The 24,089-nt window shown below is 41.5% G+C and overlaps 2 protein-coding genes across 4 annotated transcripts in view; both read right to left on the bottom strand.

Annotated features, from left to right (window-relative positions):
- The window catches only part of LOC126404249 (inactive ubiquitin carboxyl-terminal hydrolase 53-like), a 33,812-nt gene extending 29,371 nt beyond the window's left edge, over positions 1-4,441 (bottom strand). Inside the window, exon 1 of one of the 2 annotated variants that reach the window (XM_050067335.1) lies at positions 3,908-4,441. The gene's annotated coding sequence lies outside the window, so the exon portion shown is untranslated. The remainder of the gene's footprint in view (positions 1-3,907) is intronic. The other variant, XM_050067334.1, reaches the window with a different exon arrangement.
- Positions 4,442-13,819: 9,378 nt separating this feature from the next.
- On the bottom strand, positions 13,820-24,049 carry LOC126404619 (myozenin-2-like). Of its 2 annotated transcripts, none has more exons than XM_050067987.1 (6): positions 22,333-24,049; positions 21,324-21,469; positions 20,305-20,471; positions 17,353-17,497; positions 14,784-14,967; positions 13,820-14,341 (listed from the first exon to the last, which is right to left on the bottom strand). In XM_050067987.1, the coding sequence occupies exons 2-6, from the start codon at positions 21,403-21,405 to the stop codon at positions 14,119-14,121; spliced, it is 801 nt and encodes a 266-aa protein (XP_049923944.1). In that variant the 5' UTR covers positions 21,406-21,469; positions 22,333-24,049; the 3' UTR covers positions 13,820-14,118. The 2 variants fall into 2 exon arrangements, with proteins under 2 accessions (XP_049923944.1, XP_049923942.1); XM_050067985.1 differs by having other exon boundaries at positions 21,324-21,413; positions 22,333-24,047.
- Between the last annotated feature and the right edge of the window lie 40 nt (positions 24,050-24,089).

The following is a 24,089-nucleotide window of genomic DNA, read 5'->3' as shown; positions in this document are numbered from 1 at the left end:
CTGACATAGACCAAATAACTTATTGATTAATCAAGAAACTAATTATAAGAATTTAAGACAACAAAGCAACAACACAACACAGTGAGAAACATAAAAATCTTACTGATATCAATGTTATCTAATAATAACTGAATCACTCTAAATAACTGTATAGTAATAATTCAATGACCCTAATGATGCTAGGAGCTGTTAAAGTCATTGTCATATATGCTTGTGTGCAATCATTTCTAAGGCAACTATGAAAAAGCCGTCAAGAGAAGTGTGACATCGACGGATATACCTGTGAGTATTTACAGGTAAAAAACAAAACCAACATAACTCTCCCTGCATTATGGCAGTGTTGCCAAAAAATGTTGTACAGATCTGAGTGGAAGTCAAACAAAAGAAGTAATTTCACTTTTCTCTCAGCAGCACCAGCACAGGAAGTCCAGTCTTCCTTTATAAACAAAGGCTCGCTCACACTTGTCAGGCGAAGTCCAGGATTGACTTTTTCCTTGTCATAGGGAAAATGCTAAGGCTAGCACCTTGGAGCAATCAGCCAAAGAGTGTGTTGTGCATCAGCACCTTTGACAAGCGCGGGGAGACAGCGAGATGCGGGCATGTCTGGTGTGAAGGCATGGGGAGTCGGATGCTATAATTTATCTATTAGTGATCTGTTGATGGATAGCCTCATTAAGAATGATTCAATTGATCCCCTTCATATGGTAATTCAAAGCGCTGCTGATGAATCAATCTGTGGTAAATTGAGTCACACTGATTCAGTGTCGGTAAGATGTGAACATAAAGAGACATGACGAGAACAGAACAAAGACTGAAGAAGCATTTGATGCATGGAAAGAGACCTTTCTTTTACAATTTAGCACACAGTTTCACTTCCCAATATCCACAATAAAAGACGACAATACTCTCTCTCAATTCTTCCCTTTCAAACACCTACAACCCATACAGTTACTCATGAGTCATACATAGCCTTTAAATTAATTTTAATCCTCCGTTTCCTATATAAAACACAACATGCCCCACGGCACAGTACAACTCTCAGTCTCTCCACAACTTCTGAAATACTAGGAGATAAACTGGAGTACATTCTACCTTTTTCTCAAAGCAGATCAATATATCTTTCCGTCAAACTGGTGCATTATCCATCTGCATGACAACTAAGAGCATGCCCCCTTGTTACTCCTCAACTCGACTCGGTGTTGATGAATGACTTTCCTTACAGGGGATTACGTTCAACAGCAACTTCAACTCCCATAAGTATTGCACATCTTTTTTTCCTCTATTTTCCTCGACACATCTTTTCCCCCTCTATTTTTAGTAAAATGGAATTGTGTGTGTGTTTATGCAATAATAACTATACTCATTTTAAACAAGAAACTTGTGAACAATTCAGTGTTACCTTCAGATTAATAATTTTGGAGCTATGTTGGATCATACTTTGTGTCTTATGACAGTGTAACATGGGGAAAAAATCTTCCTCTATCTTTTCCACACCTACATTTCAGTATTCCACACACACTTTTTATGCAAAACACAAATGAACTTGAACTGCAGGCTGACAACATAACTACATGGTATTTAAAGCTAGTCTGTTGCCAGAGTCACAGGGAAACAAGTGTTTCAAGATACAAACTTTTATGTAAAACAAATTCTATTCTATGAACAGATGATGTGAGAGCCATTAACTACATCTGAAAATTACCTGGGCGGTGTGCTGCCGAAGTCTGGGGGAAAAAACAAATACTATCCTAATGAATGGAATAAAAAATGCAGAAGAAGGAAACAGACTGTGCTGTTTTTGTGGTTATAAACTGCAGTTTCAAAGGCTGTACTCCTCCTATTGCTACATATGCATGTCTGAATTTTACTTAACTGTTGAGTTAATCCCTATTAATTTTAAAATCATTTACTGGTAACACAGTGACAATTAGCATGTGGCCATTTTCCATGGAAAAGCTCGCCTTGTTAAAAAAAGATCTCTCTATTTCAGATGTAGTCATTCAAACTTCTTAGGAGTCTGACTCATATGGTAAACGCAGGGAAGACGTCACATTTTTACAGAGAAGCCTCACAGATGACAGTCTCCCACACAGACTTCCACTTTAGCTTTTTTTTTTTATAAAGTGGTGAATTAACTGTCTGACAGGAGGACATAAACATTTTTCTCTACATTTCCTCTCCACTGTCAACACAATGTTCAAATTTTCGATGATTTAATGCGTTTGGTCTCCACAACTCTTCTGTCGGTTTGTTTATTTTAATTAAGAGCCAGGGCTGGGCAAACACACAAAAGTCTGAAATACACAAAGCCTGAGTACAAGTCGCCACTGCGTGTCCAAGAAGAAGCAATAAAACATGACCCTGCACACTACAACCCTGAAAACAGTGAAACTTGACTGGAACATTCCCTACGGACTGCAGACATGGTTTGAGCCTTCAGGCAACAATGTAGCGGTCGTTTCCTGTGTGGGCTTCCTGCTCAAAGGCTTGCCGCTTTCCAGCACACGGTCACCGCATTCAACCCTGTGAAACTGAACAGGTCACCCACGCCAAACTGAGTCACCCATTATTCCTTACAGAGGAAAAGGGAGAACAAAAGCACATGTTCCAGGATCCCATACTGCTACGAATCTGATTGAAATATAACATCCTCCTCTCTAATCTTGTAATTGCTTCCTTAATGCCCCTCCACTTCTCAGGAGCTTGCCAATAAATATCAAGCGTGATGATAATGACCGACAATTCTGTTTCCTTTTTTCATCTTCAACTTTTTATACATATATAGTAGATTAATTCAGTTTAAAAGTAAAAGCCTTAAACTCCCGAGTCAAGTGTCACGATCTTTATCACAAGCAGATCCACACATAGTAAATTGAGCAAACAATACCTAATAAAAGTACACTTACCCCAAGTACTCTTGCTCAACATGCTTGCAAACAAAGAGGTGACTGAAAGTGCACTGTCAAAACTGGTTCTTCAGCATGCCTCCACATTTAGTTTACCATCTTAATCCTAATGGAAATGTTCCACAACCCTCTACATAAAGGATGAGTGTGCATGATATCTACAGGGCTGGTGATCTCACTGCTTCATCACCACTGTGCTTATGGGACTGAGGTCTTCTGCTGCTGCTGCTGCTCATGGGTCTTATCACCAGGATGAATTAAAGTGGGAGAAACCAGATCACAGGGGTGCACAGCAGGGTGGGGGTCTGTAAATGACTTCTGAATGAGCTCCCATGAACTTCTGGATGTAATGTCCAAATATGAAAAGGGTGTGCAGAAATTACGCAATGTGAAACCTCTCAGTTCAGCACGTATCAGGAGACTTGGCACCCAGCTTGGACTGTGCTTGTTTATCCTGAGGTGATACAACACCAGGGGAAAGCTGGTGTTTTCTCGTTATTAAATTACCTTAAAACCATATTTATATGACTGTATATACATATTTGACTTAACTGGGGGAATAGTGTGTTGAAATACAAATTAAACACGACACAAGCAGCCACTTTAGCCTCATTGTCGTTAAGCTAGCTACATATTTTAAATAGTTAATGATAAACCGACACACTGCTAGCTGTCAACAACAACGCGACTACTGCTGACTTTCAAAAGAAAATGCCAACAAATAAGTTCACAAGTGATACAAAATGAGCTGCCACAATCACAATACAAGTATTTTAGTGTTTTACACACTCACACACCGCATTTTTTTAACTTGACAAGTGTGCTAACTAACGCTACATAACCGAGTAGAAGCAGCTAATGCTAGGCCTACCTGGTTTCCGACTTACCTGAACTCCAGGTAAAGCGACATTTCCGCCCCAAGCACAGCTGCCAAAGCATAAACTAGTAAAGTTTGAAGAGCTACAGCACTTGTGTGAAACTTAAATAAAAGAACAACTCACCTAAGAGAGGCAAAATGACACCAAAGTGCGGTAATATCCTCCAGTGAGGGCAAGAGTTGAAGTATTTTGGTTGAGTTTCGGGGGGAGGGACTGAGGAGCCGTTGGAGTCGCTGCCTGGTTGAAAATGTACTTCAAGACGCAGCCACACGCTGGAAACTCACACGCCAGCCACAAAACCACGAAACTTCACTCTCACTTGCTTTTGTGGGAATTCTTGTCTCTCAAAAATCCCACTTTGGACACAGCAGCCGTGTCCGTCCACTTGCGATATATTCCGGTTTCCAGAGGCGTGCGGTTCCGCAGCAGTTCGCTGATGCGCGGCGGTAGTGAGCTGTGGTCGCTCGGTCGACTTCGGCACCTGAAATACTGGATTAGAGATGTTTTCAGAGCTGAGATGTCAAACCCCGCCTCTTCAACAGTGTATTTACTGCAGTCTGCCATGCTACTGTACACCACTGCCACAGCTCCAGCACACACACACACACACACACACACACACTCTCTCTCTCATACACACACACTCCAACATTTGCAGAGCGCCAACTCTGCTGGCAGGCTCGTTAATGTTGCTTTATGGTGCAGGGGCTTGCAGTTAGCCCACTACAATGCGTGCTTTACAACTCTCCCACTGCAAACATGCATCACATACTTGGAAATTTGTTTAAAAGTGTAACTGGAAAATGCATTTTTTTATCCAGGGGTGCAGAAGTGTCACAAAGCCAGCACCTTCCTGAAAACCTGCATGCATACATTTGCAAATAAAGTATGCATTGCAGCAGAGTGGTGGGCAATGATTAAACATGCTTATGTGGGGGGTGTTAAACATTTACCTGCCTAGTTACACCCCAACAATGTGAATACAATCATAACACTGATGATTGGGAACAACTGAGAGCAGAGGAGAGTGATGTAAGGCTCCTGTTACCCAAACACCATCTGCCTGATCCTGTTATATAAAGAAAAGCATTGAGAGAGATGTGCAATTAAAGCTTTTCTCCCCTTTTTGAAGCAAGGGACGACAGAGTGTAATAGCCCTATCATGTTTCATGGCTCAAGGCCCCCAGCAAGCTGACCACTTTTTTTTTTAATTTGGGGAGATTATATTAATTAAAATAAGTAGTTTAGATTGCCTCCACAAGAGGGCATGTTATATGGTGCATATAACTGTAAAGCCCTAAACTGTTCCATTCATTTATTTTGAAAACATTTCTAATGTCGGTGATAACATTCTAACATGCAATGACTGGGTTATCTTGATTATAAATGAGAAATATAGATTTAGAAGCCCTCTTTGAAACCCCTCAAAATCAGGCCATATATTCAACAAGCTTTGTGTTAAAGGAAATCCTCTGCTTCAAAACAGAACTCATCACAGTCACTCATTAAGGCCGAGGAAACCGTATGCAATGATTGAGCGTGCGGTGAGGGGTCACAATGTATCAGCGTGGTCCAGCCTTTCCCTAGGAAGTACTTGAAAGGGCCCATTGAGGAGACAATGGCATTTCCCTCCTCACACATTTCCTCGAGGGACATATAATGCTTCCTCCTGACATATGAAAAAGTACGTGAGTGTGGTAATAATCAGTTTGAGTGATGTGAGCTTTTAACGATCTTGGTGGGAAAGTATTTAATTTACCTTGTAACCCCACGTGGTGATGAAATAACCCAAGCCAGCCTGTAGGCATTCTGGAGGATTGATGTTAAGATTTTTTTTCGTAAGTTTTTAGACAGGATTAACAAAAAAGTATTTTGTATCAGTGTGGTGCTCTGAGCTCACATAGAGAAGATTCACATTATGGTGTTGGACATTCCCACCCTGACTGTGGGCCTCCTTGCTTTGAAGTGCTGCCACTGAATATCTTATACTCCCCTATAAATTATGGATCAGACGGCTAAAACAGATCAGGTCTTTAACAAGTTCCACAAATGTAAACTTTTCTTTTCTGACCTCGGTGGACAGCTCGCAATCCAGCTGCTGAATCTGACAATTTGCACCCTGTTAGCATTGCTGCCTGTACTCTGAGCCAAAAGTCTAAAAATGACTGTATCATTGCACTGACACATCGTTGCCTGGCTGGCGTGCACTGTGAATGACTTCTGCAGAATCGTGGCTCATTGGTTTTTGGGTATGATTTATTCATTTCTGCCCCATGATATGTCTACTTGTCCAAAGTTTTCACTACTTTTCTTGTGTTAGCAACTTTCGGATTATCTGTATAACCATCTGAATGTGAGATCAAATTGTTCTTAAACTTAAATCTAACAGTCTGGCAAAGCCCTGGTCCTACACAAGTGTGATGCTATTGTGAAGGACATTTTAATTTAAGATTAATTAGCGAGACTTTGCCAGCTCTGCAAGGAGACAGTGCACACAGTAAACGTCCCGCTGAGAGATGGTGCCATTGCCCTGACTTCTCACCTTGAGAAAGCCCCCGATGAACAGCAAGAGATCTGCTGAACACAGTGAATAAACACTGCTCAAATGACAAACCTGTGTCCTTTCTTTGCCTGTGTTGCCCTTTTTATAATTTCACCAGCAACAGCAACAGCAGCAGTGGTAGATTTCATTTTATTTAACATTAAATAGAGCTTTTGAAACTTTTCCCCATTTGAATTAATAGAGTCTCAATTTTAGGTTATTTTAACATACATGTATACTGCCCCTCTAAGTTCCTCGTTTGCTTAAGAATTAATAGACACTGTAAAATCTTTAAATCTTGCCCACTCATTTGAGGGTCCCACTCACATACAGGGACACACCCTGGACATTCTTGTCTCCTCTGGTTTCTCACTTGAAAGCCTCAATCTCTGTTAAACTAGCTTGTGTGTTTATGTAAAGCCGGTTCCTCCTATTTTTCCAACATAACTACAACAAACAGTAATAACCCCAGAGTCCTTTTCAAATCCATTGACTCTAAACAGCAAACTGAAGCCTCCCCACGATGTGAACAAAATAATTGAAATGAAACAGCAGATTGGTCATGTCACCGGTGATCCTTCTCCACACTGCAGCCCCTCGGACTTGCTCAATAAACGTGAGGCCCTTCACTGTGCACTTGAAAGGACATAATTGACTAATTAAAGCCTACATCGAACCCTTTAGATGTTTTGCCCACCAGATTTCTGAAGGAGGTTTTTAGCAGTGTTGCTCCCACTTGTTAACCTATTTTAAATAACTCTCCTTCCACTGGCTGTGTTCCCTTGTGCCTCAAGCATGCAGTTATGCACCCACTGCTCAAGAGACCTATCTTTGACCCCTGTGTAAATAGCTAGTTTTGTCAAACATTTTAGAGAAGGTCCTTTACTTTGAGTGGATTTGTGTCAAATTCAATTAGATTTTCACTCACGTCACAGCACCGAATCTGCTCTTATTAAAGTGAAAAATTATCTTTTATGCATAGCCGATGCTGGTGATTTTCAATTTAATTTGACTCTTCTTGATTTGAGCTCTGCATTTGACATTGTTGATCGTTCTACTCTACTGGATCCTCTTGGAAACTGGGTTGGCATTGACTGGTTTAAGTCTTATTTATATTTTTATTTTATTCTTTAAACAGAACTCCTCTTCTGTGACCCCCGGGACCTGTGGTGTTCCCCAAGGTTCCATCCTTGGCCCCTTGTTGTTCTGTACATGTTGCCACTGGGACATATATACATAAACGCAAAATTCAGTGCCACTGTTGTACAGATGACACCCAATTTTATGTCCCATTAAAACTATAGAAATACGCAACAATATTCATAATTTACCTCTTGTCTGTCAGAAATTAAATGCTGGATATCCAAAAATCAGAAACAATTTATTCGGTCTCCCAAAATCAGTCCTTATACCACAAAATATCTTTGGCTCTCTGTCTTATGTGATAAGACAGAATGTTAAACCTGCAACCAGAAACCTGGATGTTTTGTTTGACAGCGACATTTCCTTTGTAAAACAAATTACAAAAGCAATTTAAAAAGTTGATCTTTTCTCACTATAATTTTCATTTGCCATTTGTATTGTTGTGATTTTCTGATTCTATGTCATTCTTGAAATATTTTTTTGTTCATGCAAAGCACTTCGTGACTTTGTTTTTTAAAGTGCTGTATAAACAATTATTATTATTTTTATTATTGCACATGTCAATTTTGAAGAATTAAGTTTACTTTTAATGTGAGATGTTTTATTTTGCCTTTTCTCTCACTACACAGCCACCAGGTTGTAAATGCCTTTTTCTGTCTGATAGATAGATTCATTGATGACTCCATTAGGTCACTGAGCAGCTGAATTCCATTTCACCCCAAATGTGCTGTGCCAGTTGAAGTGGGATATTTTTAGCCCTGTTGTCTGGCTTTTCAATCCATACTTACTGTACTCCATAGCCCTGAGACACAAAGGGAAAGTGGGGCAACAATGCCAAAACCGTACAACTGTTTTTAAAAGTCTGTGCATTCGGGGTGGTCCTTTTTAGACCAAGGCACAGAATTAACCACACAGAGTTAAACTGTATTAGAAATTATTCTGATTAATCACAAAGCAATAATGAATTATTTAAATACATTCTGAGGGGGCAGTGGGCACGTAGCATAAAACACAAAAATTTGAATGAGTAAAGCTACAACTTCTTGTGCTGCTGCTCTCATCTGCTGCTGCAAAATTTAAGCATCTAATTAAAATGTAAACTTAATCTGCTCCTGTCTCAGCCTGGGTAATAATAAATGGCCTAGTTTGTGTGCATGTTTGTGTACGCGCATGCAAACCTGGATGTGTGTGGTATCATGGGAAATGCAATTCAAATAGAACAGCTTGTACTAATGAAAAGTAATATGAGGACACAAGTTTTCCTGACCACGCGCATAAACACAAACAAATATGGAATATTTGTCAAGAATACATTTGTGTGTGAGTTCAGACTGTGAGAGTGTCAGTCAAGGTTACTAAACTTAAATGAAAATGCCCTTTTGTCACTTTCTGCAAAAGCTGTACAAAGTGTAATGGCTGAACAAAGCAAAGCTTGTAATGTTTTCTGTGAACACCATTCGTTGTGTTGCTATTGAATTACTACTAATGAGGAACCACACAGTGGTGAATGCCCCGTTGTTACGTAAGAGATTAGACATGCTCCAACGCCACAATGGAGGCCACGGGGAGGCGACGCCTCTGAAGCAACTCCTGCTATATTTAACCGGGGATTAAAAACCTGTAATGATGAGGTTTTTTTTAACGAAACCGCTTCTCACGTTTCTCAAGAACAATTAAGTAACGTTTCTTGGTGAGAACTTTATGTTCAGCCACTTTTCAGTATTCTTCTTGGTTGAGACATCTGAAAATTCATGCAGTGCATACAACACATTTCCCTTTAGTTCATCATGTCTACATTGTATATTACTCACTGGAATGGTATTTGTGTGCTGTCGTGATGACACTGCATTACCACATACATAACATGATGTCCAAGTATGGGTGTGTTTCATACTGTAGGAGCAGGTGAGAGATTTTGTCCACCCCAGACTCTTCTTAATGCATTTATTTTTCTCTTTATCCATTTGTAGTAATTTCCATTTTCAGTCTAACCCCTGAGTAGGACTGTGCTCATTGTTTTACTGCAGAAAAGTAGATGACATAAGCATCATTTTTTGGCAATTGACCATGTTACATTAATTCTGGAGTGCAGCCAAAGGAGTGACTGTGATATATTTCACTGCTGTGTTTGCCGTATCCACGGTAGCTGCAGCGCACAGGAAAAGCATGCTATCGCCTCAGTGCTGTCTAGTAGGGAAAGTAATACCCTTCATTGACTAAGATAAGGTACATTAATTATTCTCTCCCTGGCAACATCATCAAGAATGAGCTATTTTCTCTCTATCTGCACATTAAGGACATTTAAAGCTGTATTTTCTGCTTGTTCCCAGCCATATTAGTCGAGCAAAGAGCTTTTCACTTGTCACCTGAAGGCCTCAATTTGTTTACTCACTGGTTGTGTTAGCAGTTGTAAGTTAATAATTCTTCACTGACTATTAACCAAAGAAAGGAGGTTAACAAATATTGACCAGTCAGGAATATAGATGAGCCCCAAGAGTGAAAAGTCAGCGGTCGGATTACTGTGAGGGAACACAGCTCTAATTGGTCTCGGGGGCTTTTGCAAGTAAACAGGAACACAATCTTGAATGTTCATTTGTCCAAACAGGCTAATTACTAGCCCAGCAGTGTGCATTCTTCCATAAAGTGGTTTCTCCAGCGGTAAATTTTTTTGTGTGTGGATAACATCAGCACTTGATGAAAATGAGTACACATTGCTTGACTATCATTTTCCGTATTTATTATTTGTACGAAGAGATCTGGCATTCGAATTAAATACAAGCACAGTCATCTTTGTTTATGGATATACGTGCATGCAGGTACCTCGGACTGAAAACTTTCTCAGGGTGAAACATGATTTAAACCCATTGCGTCATTTCAGGAGAGGAATGTATGCCCCGACCCTGTCACCTCACCTCGGCGGCAACCCAACACCACCCCACTGACCCCTGGGATGCTTTATTTTCACTCATATTTTTAGATATCCCATTTGGCTTTACACTATCCTGCGAGAATGACCACCTGCTGCACACATCCATCATGCTTGACAAATCCATCGTGCCATCAGATGTCATGAAAATGTTCACGAACCATTAGCTGTGTGCTTTTCAGCTGTTTATGGATTTTCATGTTACGAGGTCACTTTAACACAATATTACAAGGTTAATCCCAGATTTCCAACATGTCTGGTGGAAGATTTGAGCATAAACTCCACCTAAAATCTAACTCTTCTGAAAAGTGTGTCTGTGTGCTAAAACCTCTGAGAGAACCACACAGTATGTCTCCCTCTAGGCACTGCTCGGTGCCCTTGCAGTTTTTATCTCACACCACTTTTGTTTTCTCACCCGACCTGTGCATACTCAGAGAAAAGCTATCGGCTGGTCATGTGGCTCAACCTTTTAGCAGTCGTCTGTGTCAGCAGCATGCTGCACACTCGGTGTTCGGTGCTGTGTGCGCAGATGGAAGCCCGTGGGAGTTTCGCTTTGAGACATGACAGTGAATGCAACAGCAGCAGAGTCCATTGTTAACTGCTGAGGAAGATGCTGAAGGCCAGCTGTTCAGTTACAGACTGGGCTGGGTCACAGAGTACAAACCACAGGATTGAATGATGAAACTGAGTCGAATTAGACGTCCTTCTCACTTCTTGCACCTGTTGAACACACACAAACAAACATGGCATGTTCCCATCTTATCAGCCTTGTTGTTGGTGGTCACTCCAGTCTTAGATTCCTATCAGGTGTTTATGTGCTGTTTCTCCCTCTCTAAAAGCATTTTCTAAAAGGATTGCCCTGCATTTGAGCTTACCGAGGCTCCACCATGCTATCACCTCACTTTCCCTGATGCTCTTATCCACAGCGATTTAGGACAAAGTATGCCAGGTTCAGTCTCTTGCTTAAGGGTGCTAGATTGCTGCCTTTCAGCATGGGAGTGTCACTCCCATCACTAGGCCACCCTATTGTCCCCAGCAAACTGTGGACCTCACAGCCTATAATCCGGTGTCCACTGCCTACTGTGCCATCTCATGCCAAAGCAAACACGCCTGAGGGGAAACTGGTTGCAGTTTGAGACTAATAATTGAATCGTCTGGCTCCCCAACCCTCAGCCTACGCTACAGTCCCTGCCAATAATATTTCCGTTGCTGCATTTTGATAATGGCTACAATCAAAGTTCAAAGAGAGTTCATGCCTGCCCTTGATAAACACTGCTCAATATTTACTGTGGTACTTGGCAGAGCTACCGGCACTGTCGGATGCTGGTCGGTGTGCTGTACGCACCGTTCTCCTGGAGAGGCTGGCAGGAGGCATTCAATAGGACTCGAAATGGGAGTGGCGCATGGAGCTGCACATTCCAAAGGGTCTCCGACAGAGGCGAGGAATGCTGATGCTCGACTTAGTCACATTTCTGAGGAAAATCTGAAAAGGCATTTCCTAATTCATGTGTTAGATAAAGAAAATATGGCAATAACAAAATTAAACACATTCCCTTATAGACAAGTCATATCCTAGAAAAACATTTGTCCTGCTCAAACACAGTTCTCATGAGGATGCAGATTTTGTGAGCGACTTCACCAAATCTTTAGCTATTTGCAGGATAAGTGGCGCACTCTTCTACTGTTATTATTAAACCACTGTGAGTGAAAGTGTAGACATAACAACTTAAATACATGGTATCACAAACAGCATAACAAAAGAGGTTTTTGATTCATAGAAAATTGTTTAAAATCTACCAGCAATAAGCAGAAACTGGTTTAGAGGACTGACACCAAGCCCAATTCTTTCAGCCCAGTCACCAGAATAAAATGTTGGTATTGCATGTTTCTAGAAACCACTGATATGTTAAACAGCCAAGCTGCCAAGCTGCAGTCCACGGACCACAAAAACCAACCAACAAAACATGTGTTTTTTTTAGAGAGACATTGGTGGATTTCCAGCGACGATTGTGCCACCACAACATTTTTTTAATTTTTAAAATTTATTTTAATTATTATATTTTTATTTTTTGGGGTGGGACATTGCCAGCCGTGATTTTGCCACCAAAACCAGGTGTTTTAAGCCAAGAGGTGATCGTTTCTTAAGCACATCCATGCCTAAACGTAACCGTAGAAACAAAGAATTACAAAGAAACACAATTTCAGTATATCTGCAACATGATAACTTACAATTGTTACATATCCAAGGGTTGCAAAAACATACAGTGCCAACATTTATTCTGGTGACTGGGTTGCTAACTGACCTCCAGACTGTCCATCATTGTGTATCCGTCACATCACATTTTCACCCATTACATTTGAGCCTTGAAATTATGATTCTTGTGATTGTACATTTCATAGTAAGACTAGTTACTAGCACTTTAAACTTGTGGTCACAGTTGAAACAAGTGGATATGCTCTTTTCTGGCTTTAAGCTCCAATATTGAGAGAGCACAAGGAAAGAGTGTGATCTTAACGGAAAAATAAAAGAGCTGGAAAAGGGCTGTGAAACATATGACCTTCTTCACTGCCTCAGGTTTTCTGATACCATTGTCAGTTAAGAAGCAGTAGTAAATGTGCAAAAGGGTTCAAGACAGTAAAGAGACACGTCGGTAATATAAAGTGCTGATATATTTCTTGCACTCTAAATAAGTACGTACATGCAAACATTTAGAGCACATCCTTAAACGTATGCTGCATCATATTAAACCACAATTAATATAAAATGAATTAACTTAGATTTAAAATATTGCTATTATTTAATATAATATAACCATTAAAAAACTTAAAATTCAAGTAAAGGCTAAATAATGGACTTTGCTCACCTTCTAGTGGAGTAAACATACGGTTAACTCTGCACATCGGCTGTGCAGCTCTTGTAAAACCTGCTGGTAACTTTCAATCAGTCAAGTCTGTTTGCTTTAGCCCGTTATGTCTGTGATAAATTCCTAAGTGCTGTCGTTATAAACAGACAGACAGATAAGAAGTGGGCACAACTCATCAAGCAGCTCCTCCATCAATCCCCACTCCCCCGACTGGGCATCGCCAAAAGGTGAGAGCGGCTCGTGTCAGTGAAGCAGATTTGATTTGTCAGGCGGTGTAACCTTGAGGCATGTTACAGTGGCTCACATGTATCTCTGGACTCTCACACGATGCGATAAGTGATGGGTTTGCATACGGCTATAACACACAGGCGCAGCATCATTCACTCAAATGATCCTTCAGTGAGGCTCGGATCAACTCACTGTGAAATCATTACCGGGAGGAATGTTGTGGAATATGTTACAGATTTGCACCCATGTCCAAAACCAGAAGCATCTCGAAATAATTCTCCCAACAGTGTTAGTGGCAGGAAATGAAATTCAACATAAAAAAAGAGTTGAACTTGTTGCATTCTACATCATTTTATTGAGCAAAAACCTGTGTCTGCAAGATAAAATACTCTTATGCACATTATTATACAATGAATTCCATTTATTCCAGTAGTGTCTCTGCCTACTGTACAGCAAGATGAAGCAGTGCAATAGTTAACATCCCTGGAAAACCACGGGATGCTGCATACATGATAACCTTACACTTTCTCTAACCCTGACTCTGTTCTGACTGAAACGTTCCCCTAGTCCACCATTAACCTCTGGTGCCGCAACTAAGTCGACAGCATCTCTGTGTGACCTCATTACAGGTTCAAAGGTCCTCTGACTCAGGGAGCACAGGCTCAAGGGAAACAGCAGGGAGTGGGACTGGACCGCCTGCTGACACCCACCCCAGAGCAGATCTGTTGAAGGAGGGTCGATCCACCGCAGCGTCCCCCTGGAGCTCAGGGTAGTCGGGGAGGGGTTCCACCAGGAGGGGCTTCACGGGAGCAGGTCTGGGCGCCTTGCTGAAACCACCGAATGGGGTCGCCACCCTGGAGGTGACGGAGTGACAGTGTTTTAACAGTCGTCGTCATGTGCTAATGAGAGGGGCTCAAGTGACATTTGAAGTGATGAAACTAATTAAAGCCAAGCTTTGACCGGAGGGCATAAGAGATAACTGCTGAGAGTGAGGAGCTAGACTTTTGGACATTGTGAGTTAGATGAAGGACACGACTTGTTTTGCTCACTCAGCATTTGTGTGCATGATAAATTAAAGCAAGGCTATGTCAGTTTTGCACCACAAAATATCACAATGTTTCTCTTATGAGTGAAAAGTTGAATTTATAAGCAATAAACAGTGGCTAATGTTAACTTCAGACATTACTGAGTGAGTTTTTTTGTGGTCAAGTTGGCTGCAGTCTACCAAATGTCACATAGGCTCACTTTAAATACATTTTCTTTCAAAGACTTGCTGTCCACCTGTAAGGTTGTTACCTGTTGAAACTTTTGTACCCTGGCAGGTCTGGTCGGGGCTCCGGTTCGGGCATATGGGTGATGAGAGTGTCAGCCAGGGTCGGGTCATTGATGATGGCCTGCTGCCAAGGCGAGTGGTAGGACTTTGGCACAGCTGTGAGGTTGAACTTCTCTGGAGGGACGTCTTTCAAAGGAGCTCCGTACCCTGGGTGGGTTTACAACATAGACAGTGATGGAAAATAAAGGCATTATTTCTTTAATCCTAATTTTTAAAAAGTATTCAGCAAGCATGGGTATTTTGGGTATTTCCTCACAAACAGTGAAGTGAAACGGGTCAAATTCGATTTGCTTTTGTATAAAACCACCACAGACCAGTTAGCTGATGATGAGTAAACTTGAGTAGAAGTGAGTGCAGTCTGCTGATGATATTTTATGCTTTAAAGTAATTTTAAGCAACCCTTTTCTGCAAAATTGATTGCAAAGGTAGAAGAGACAACATGAGTCAGGAAAAAGAATTAAATGTTCCAATTACAAAAGAAAAAACAGGAAAAATCCATAAGAATAATATATTTAACCTGAACCATTGTTTAAATAAGTGACATAAAACATATATGTAACTCATTAATACAAGTCTGACTGCGCAACACTGCAATACCTTCCACTAGTCTTTGTTCAGCCCTTTATTTCTTGTTAAAGTTCACAGCAAAACAAATCAAGGGGCAGCCTCCCTGTAATTCCATGTGTGTGTGTGTATGTTTGCCTCACCGCGTAGTCTGTGTGTGTTGATGGGAGAGGCCTATCCAAAGCACTATCCTTCAAACCCAGCGCTTCACTCAGGGGGGCTTGCAAGCTCAGGCATTACATAACACGGGGCGTCATCTCACGTCCTAACCTCTCACAATGAACAATCCCCCTTCCTGAGTTTATGTTTTGCCCCGAGGAGGAAGCAGGAGAGACCAAACAGACCCGTGGGGAGGCTTACAGATTTCGGAGGGGGGGGGGACCTATGACAAAACATTGTGTAAAAGATTTTCTGAGGCCAAAGAATATTGTTCTTGTTGTTGGACATTTGGCTGAGTTGCTATTTTTTTTTGTGTGTGTGAAAGGAGCGTCACACACATAGCTCTATGTGCTCTATGTGGAGATGAAAGAGCAATTGGGGAAAGCCCTGAAAGGCCAGACAGAGAGACAGCAGGCTGGTTTTTGTCCTTAAATGTTTTTTCTACTTCTCCAAAAACTGATTGATGTTATGACTTTCTACATCTTCAGTATATTATCCGCCAATTATTGTCTCATTTAAACTCTATCAAAATCTAAAGTGTTCACCACATGTATCACTGTAGCCTGGTTAAGAGATTTTGCAGTACAGGGGCATGGAACAGGCACCCCTGGGTGGATGAGTGTGCTATTTTAAGAGTTCTTAGCATTTGATACCTAATGCACTCTGGCCTGATTTCTGCTACAGCTGGAGTGACTTCATTGAGACACTGAAGGTTGGTGTCTGGTCCTAAGCTCCAGAAATAACACCCCACTCCTGCACAGGCATCCTCCATCCCTAAATCAGTATTGGTTTTGTGTCGACTGGGCAGAACTAAGACACGAGGGAGGATGTGAGCGCATACCTGATGCTATCAGTGGCACGAGAGGCAAACAGGAAACACCTCCCATGGGTAAAACTCAACAATTTTTGAAGATCGCCAAAGCTGATTGTAACGAGGAGGGGTAAAAAAAAAAAGAGGTGAGGGAGAGAAGTGCGGGAATGTGGAGGAGTGGATGTGAAACAAAGGAGTGGGATGAAGATAGAGAGATGGAGAAAGAAAGGAGACAGGCGGAGAGAGGGAGAATGAAAACGTGTAATCATATTCTGCCTGCGGCCAGCAGATTCCAGGCAAGAAAGAAAATGTTTCCCTACGCGATCAAAGGCTGCGTGACTACAAACAATGAGAAACAGTTGAATCCTTATCAAAACACGGCACATCCAGTGCTTTGTGGAGAGCACATCCACACAGTCTATTCACCAGGAGCACAACCATCTCTCATGAGCTGTACTGTACTTTCAGTGAAGTTAAAAACAAACAAGAGGAAGAAGAGGAAGTTTAGTATAATGAAACTATACCAAACATGTTAATGAAGCCAAAACCTTGGAAGAAATGACAGTGACAATCATAGATAAAATAAAATACAGGACTGGGCTTTATCAGCCATGTAATTAAAGTAAGGCAGTTACAGTTGTATCATATATCATATTGTATCCCAACATAATGTATCATATTATATTGTATCATATCGTATCGTACCATAGCGTACTGTAAGGTATCGTATTGTATGTTAAGATAACCTATTGATAGTATCATACTAAATCGTATCGTATCGTATCGTATCGTATCGTATCGTACCGTATTGTGACATACCATATCATACTGTATCATAAAGTACCTTAACATATGACAGAGACTAAATATGATCACTGAGTGGAGCAGAGGTCAATTGGTTTGTCAGTCCAACCTTAACTACAGAACATCACTGTTGCAATGGTTTTGGGTCCTTGAAATGTATTACTGATCACTTTCGGGGACATTTATTACCTTACCTGGGGCAATGCTGTCTGGATTTGGCACTGTGCTTGTGTCTGGTGCGTCAGACACCACGGTAGGCGTTTGGTCGACATCCACGTTGTTCTCGCCGCTGTGGCCGTCCATGGCGTCCCCATTCTCCGTTTGAGAAATATTTGTGTTCTAAAAGAAGGATCCAAGAGATGAGTTGAGCTTAAGAGAAAAGTTAAACACAAATTAAAGTCTGTAGACGTGTAAGTATCTAAGTTGCCATTTTTATGAGCAATTTAAACATTTATCTTGTGGAAGAACATATAATATGGTAGAAAGTTCCAGAACAGCTATTAAGTGAAGCCTATGGTGAGATTGTTTTATCAACAATTTCCTATCTCACTGCACATGGCAAAAATAAACAGCTTTAACTTTGCTGGCATATTTAGATTCATTGAATTAAAATTTTAAAAAGTAATTTGCATGCACAGTAAACCAGTGGCACAGTAGGTTTACTGACTCTTATCAAAACCAAACTCCCCACTTCTTTATTGCTCCTCTTTTTCATGTGGACTCAAACCGCGATTCTACATGTTTTCCAACAACAACACGAGGCAGAGAAACTGCCTGCGTGTCCACTTTTCCTCAAGAAACATTGTTTTGTGGGCTGGGACAAAATGTACCACAGCCCAAGCATCCAGCTTTCATCCCTCTGAAAGATATTTATGATGATTTACTCCAGGACTTCCTCAGGAAATGTTGACAACTTGAAACAAAATCCCTCCGTTGCCCCGAGCAATAAACAAACCAAGAGATATGTGAGCTCTTCTCACTTCAAAGATGAGGCGAAAAACTTCCCTGGAGCATAATAATTATTTTATCTATGGACTTCATGAGGGCAATTCAAAGTACACAAGGCCACCGCACAACTAAATGAAAGAGGATCCAACTAGTGTTGCTAATTAATTAGATATAACAAAGAGAAACTTAGTTTATCTTGATTCAATTTTACTGAGTGCTTTGGTACATTAATTGCTTTATGTATGACCAGGTCAGGCTAAGATAAGTACGACTGGGAGGAAAAAAAAAAGCTGACTTGGCACACTGCCCATCCATACACAAAAAGGACATTAATAAAGCTACTTATGACCAGCTGGAAGACTTTCATAACAACTATTCTGTCCCACACTATGTCTGTAGCACGAGTCAAATAAACACTTCAAGTGCCTAATCTTTCCCACATACACTTTGTCAGGATGTAAGGTATTGTGCGAATGTTTTCTAAAGCGATGGAGAGAAAAGATGTGGGGAAAATGGACGACTGTGCTTATAGAAAACACGCTCTGGCAGTGTGACAGTGTTACAGCAACCACTTCATCAAAGTGTGTTTTAGTAATCCATATCAATCTATTGTAAATGTGTATTTAAGAAAAAATACCACTGCTTTGTCATGCCCCTCAGTGAGATATTGATACCAAAAGCACCCATTAAAGGTCTAGTATGAAGGATTTAGTGGTATCTATAGGTCAGGCTCCAGAACTGAAACTTCTCCTGTGTGCCAAACGTGTAGGAGAACTATTGCAGCTGAGGCAAAAACAAAAATGGCCCTATCTAGAGCAAGTGTTTGGCTTGTCCATTCTGGGCTACTGTAGAACAACATGGCAGACTACATGGAGAAGACCCGCTCTGTATGTACCATAGATATAAACAGCTCATTCTAAGGTAACAAAAGCACAGGGATTCTTATTTTTGGGTGACAATGATGCACCACGCTAACAGCTAACCCCAATGGGAACCCACCTGCAGCAATATTTGACACTAATAGAGACACTAAAGTGTAACAAGCGAGAAAGTCTGCGTAGTGTGTGTGGGAGGGGATTTGGATGGGTCAAACAAAACCAGAGTGCCATCTTAGAGATCACAGTTCGTGTCCCATATGGAACCAAAAGTCAGCGTTGTTTAAACATAGAGTTAGGGGCTGTACACAAGCTGTCTTTATGCGCCCTAAAATCCATTGTTTTTAATGAAGACGCACAGCAGGTGAACTCAAACGCCAGAGCAACCTTGTCGTGACGTGTTCCTGAGCGTCTCTTTTTCAGGGTGCAACAGCTGCGCCCTGACTTTTGGAATGCAGCAGCATGCACCGTATGTCACGTGACGGGGAACAACCAATCACAGCCTACAGGTTCTTTCCTTTCTTCCACAAATAATAGTCTGTGGTAAATATGAAGAAGAAGTTGATAACTTTCGTGCAAGGCTACCCAGAGCTTTACATCTGTCTCACGGACAATATATTAAGGCTTGTTATGGTTGCTTAGCAACCTCAGACGAAACCTGTCTCCATGCCCTTGAAAGATGGCACAGCATAGGCACCAAGAGTCGTACACAGCGCCCGACCTCACGTTTTCTAGGTGGTTAAAGACACGGCATGTGTACAGCCCTTTAACCAATTCACATACACTCATGGCACACTGAGGTCACTCACGTGACTTATTTACGTCATGTTATGTTACGTAAAGAAACACTTATTTTTACCCAAAACATGATCTCTTTTCTAAAACTAACCAACTAACCACCTTGTATTGTTGCCTAAACCTAACCGCAACCATTTCACAACATTAAACATGTTACAATGTGTTTCAGCAGTGCGTCAAACATGTAGATATGCTATTGGGTGTTGCTATCAGGCGCCAAGGGGTGTGACAAAGCCTTGATATGAGACAACTTGGGAGTGAAAATGCATTGACAAAATGGCCATTTAGGGAAATACAACTATTGAGTTTCTTGCTGAGAATTAAAAGAGCCATGCTAGCCGTTTCCCTCTGCTTCCAATCTAGTGCTAAGCTATGCTAACCAAGCTCTAGTTCCATAGTTAACACACATCCTGATCTTCTTATCTAACTCTTGGCAAGACAGGAGTTCTGTGTCTTACCCCAAATGTCTTACTACTCCTACTACTTGATGAGTTATATTTCCCCCGTGCATGTGTGTGTGCTTACATTGAGCTGCTCATTGTTTTTATTCTGAATGCTCTCAAAGGTGTATTTTTCTGAGCGTCTCTGGCGCATTTTGAAGAGACGGGAACCCCGGTTTGAGGCAAGAGACAGCTCCTCCAACATGATGTCCTTAGGAGCGTTCACTTTCTTCCCCAGATCCATTTCTGCATCTATACAACACAACGAGACAAACGAAAGACTAAAGAGCTTGTCTTTACATTATATACTTGTAAATTGATCTGATCTCTGACAAGACAAATTTATTTCCCTTTCTCCTATGCTCCCACCTATCAAACCTCATTGAACACAAATTATATTCACACAGAAATAAAACCCTGCTGCAAAAAAATCCCTCTACATAGACTGCTGACTTGGTAGTCCTGCCAATATGATGAATGAGCAATTATCTTCCCTCGTAATCCACTCATGTCTAGTGCTTGTTTTGTGGTTAGCGCCACGTGCTAGCTACTGCATGCTGATCATGGAGATGTCACAGGCCTATATCCAAGTATGAGGGGCATAATTTGCCAGAATATCTTTCAGCTGTCAGTAGCCTTCAGACCCAGCCACACAGTTGTCCTCGCCCTGAAATAGCGTGTTTAAAGGACAACGACAAAGGGATTCGTTACTTTGGCCCATAAAAGTATTCATTTGCTTATTTATAGTCAGGGTCGTGGAAGGGAGGGTTGGCAACTGCTGCTCTGGCAAATGGTGGGCTCATGCCTTGTATAAAATGAATGTGGCAGTGTCCGGTGCATGTCTGAGTCTGGCAGGGTGTCTACAGTAAAATTAATACGTCTGAGAATTAAATGTGCACTGTACGATGGTGTCAAATCCGTTTCTATGTTAATATGTGTGATAAAAAACATGGTAGGGGGTTGGGAGGAGCAGGAAGTGAGGAGAAGAAGAGAAGGTGAGGTGAAAACAGAAGCAAAGAAAGGATGCAACAAGAGAAAGAGAGAAAGACTGAGAGGTCAGAGGGATGAGAAAACAAGTAGGTGAAGAGGAAATGATACGGCTACCTTCTTGGCCTAGAACCTCCCTGCAGATTGCTGCAGCCTGCATTTTCCTCTCTCTGGTCGTCATGGTGGAGAACTGTGACATGTCTGCCCCTGGGGAGTTGGGGGTGAGGCGAAAAGTCACAGGAGACAAAGCACATCAGTACAACCTGTTCAAACGTACAACGAGACACAGAAGCTGAGACAACACGGCTGCATCTTGGCCATCGATTGGCCAACATTGAGCATCCACACCACGCACAAAGACCCACCGAAGCAGACAGAATTTATCGGGGCAGTGAAAAGGGCAAAGTTAGCACATCCCTTTAAATAACCTTGGGCTGTTAAACGCCGAGCACATGCTCTTCAGACATGGCAACCAGCTGTGTCAGGGGTCTGGGAATCAATATGTTTGAAATTACCCAAGTGGGCTGAAAGGACACAGATAGAGAACATGCGGCTGTCACAGCAGACACGTGAGACAGTGGATGAAATAGCACAGTGGAAAGTTTACACCACGGTGTCAGTAAACACAACACAAATGCTTCACTCCAATCCAGGATACTCTTCACAAAGTTTTCTGATGGAGCAAAGGAGCTTTTTGTGGCTGAAGTCTATTCACCATGCAAATCACTTCATCATATGGAAATCAATGGAACAAAATGGTTTAAGCTCTGTAAATAAAAAGGCAAGTTTGCAAAGTTTACTTTTAATTTCAGTGAAGTCAACTTCAGAATCCTATCGGTAAATATAAAGCAAAAACATGTTTTGGGGATTTATGCATATATGCTGATGTTCAGTCAGAATATTCCCCATGTTAAAACACCAAGCAAGGACATGAACTTATTAAAAATATACTTATTAAATATCATTTAAGACAATTCTGAAATAAAAGTGACAGTAAAATAAGGCAAGGTGGAAGGAAAATAAAGAGAGAGCAGCTGTAGGTGGTAGAGAGAATCATACTTCAGAATGCAAGTGTCACGTTAGAGCTAGACAGCATACCTGTGGAGACGCCTGAGTAATGGCTTACCTGTCCTGAAGGACCCTCAGGGCGGAGTCTCAAATTGTGCCTGTCTCCTCAGAGCAGGAAGTCAGAAAGGTGAGAGGCGAGAGGGTCAGGCTGAGTAGTACGACCCGTGTGGGTGCTCGCGCTCCCCAGCAGTGGAGTTTGTCGTGGGGAGGGTGGGCGCAGGGGGCTGCAGCCTGACCCGGCTGACTGACTGAGTGACTGAATGAGTGGGTGGGTGTCAGCTTGACTGTTGTCATTGGTATGTAGTCCACGAGCGGAGGGGTGACTAAATTTAGAGAGCTGCAACTTTGCCCTCCATCTAGTTATCTATCTTGCTGCCAGTGTTACAGTAGCAAGAGGATCTATACCACTGATTTCAAACCAGGAGTACTTGTAGCCTAATTCTGCAGTTCATTAAGAGGTTGTAAAATCTTTTTAAACAGACAGCTAAAGGTAATGAACAAATACGGTGGCAGAGGTGTCTCGAACAAACTGCATATCCAAAATGCTTTTGCATATTTGAAAGCCACAAGCACATTAACTGGTAGCACAAATGCAAAAGCAACAATGGAAGTGAGCGTCAAGGGATGCTGACAATGAAACTTGCCCGTTCAGAATTAATGAAACATTGTTTGCTAGCTAACTATGATTCCCAGGCCTGCATGATTGACACAAATGAGCCACGTTGCTCAATCATTCATTTATTCATTTTCCGTAACCGCTTATCCTGTTAAGGGTCGTGGGTGTGCTGGAGCCTACCCCAGCTGACATTGGGCGAGAGGTGGGTACACCCTGGACAGGTCACCAGACTATCACAGGGTTGAAACATGGATGAAACTCTTAGGAAACAATGTGCTAACATAACCTCCAGTTTAAAATGACCTCAAGCAGACGCACTAAGGTTCATCTCTTCTACAGTGACTATGGAAACACGAGAATGTATGTTATCTATGGCAAAAAAAGAGGTTAATATAACTTTATTATTTCACTAATTCACTTAGCACATAGAAAAAGCAATAATCTGCTGCAGTGTTGCAACTTTGCAAATATACATGAATTTAAAACCCCCTAAGGCTTGACAACACTCTTGGAAACCACTGACGATGCTTTAACATCAAAAATAAAGTTGTTTCAGCTGGATTTGTCTTTACCAGCGCTCCAGAATTGCAGTGCACAGCTAACAATAAATATATTCAGTGACATATAGTGTGGGAACATGGCCCCCTCAGGGCCTCCAGGCCAATCAGATACTATTTGTTTTAAATGCCATCATGTGATATAGGACGGACCGAGGCCTAAAAAGGTGCACTCTCGCTTTATAATCCAGTCATTGTGTTTTAATTGACCTTGCTAAATTTAATTTAGCTCCTATATAATTCTTAACTTGATAAAAGAGACAAATAAAGGAAGGCAGGTTGAGTTTGCAGCACCCAGAGGGGCTGGAAAGCACAAGGTTGGATGTTAAAAGCAGCAAGTTCATTGGCATACTGCATTGCCTACCATACCAGAAGCCCTATACTCAAAATGAAATATATTAAAGCTGTGTGTGTTGTGCTTGATGATTGCTCATACTGTACTATCTCCGCCTTTTTTAATAGCATTTCAATCCTGCACAGCATTTTCAAAATCTAAATTGGTAGGAAAATAATTGCTGTTTATCATCCCCCCTCTGTGTCCTTATCTCTCATTCTCTAATGCTTCAGCTACAGTAGGTACCCACTGTTATTATGTAACTGGTGGTCACCATGGGAACAAGTCCCCACCAACCCCTCCCAACC

Source organism: Epinephelus moara, chromosome 17, assembly GCF_006386435.1.
Source record: "Epinephelus moara isolate mb chromosome 17, YSFRI_EMoa_1.0, whole genome shotgun sequence".
Classification (NCBI taxonomy): domain Eukaryota; kingdom Metazoa; phylum Chordata; class Actinopteri; order Perciformes; family Serranidae; genus Epinephelus; species Epinephelus moara.
This window is presented reverse-complemented; position numbering and strand designations above follow the sequence as displayed.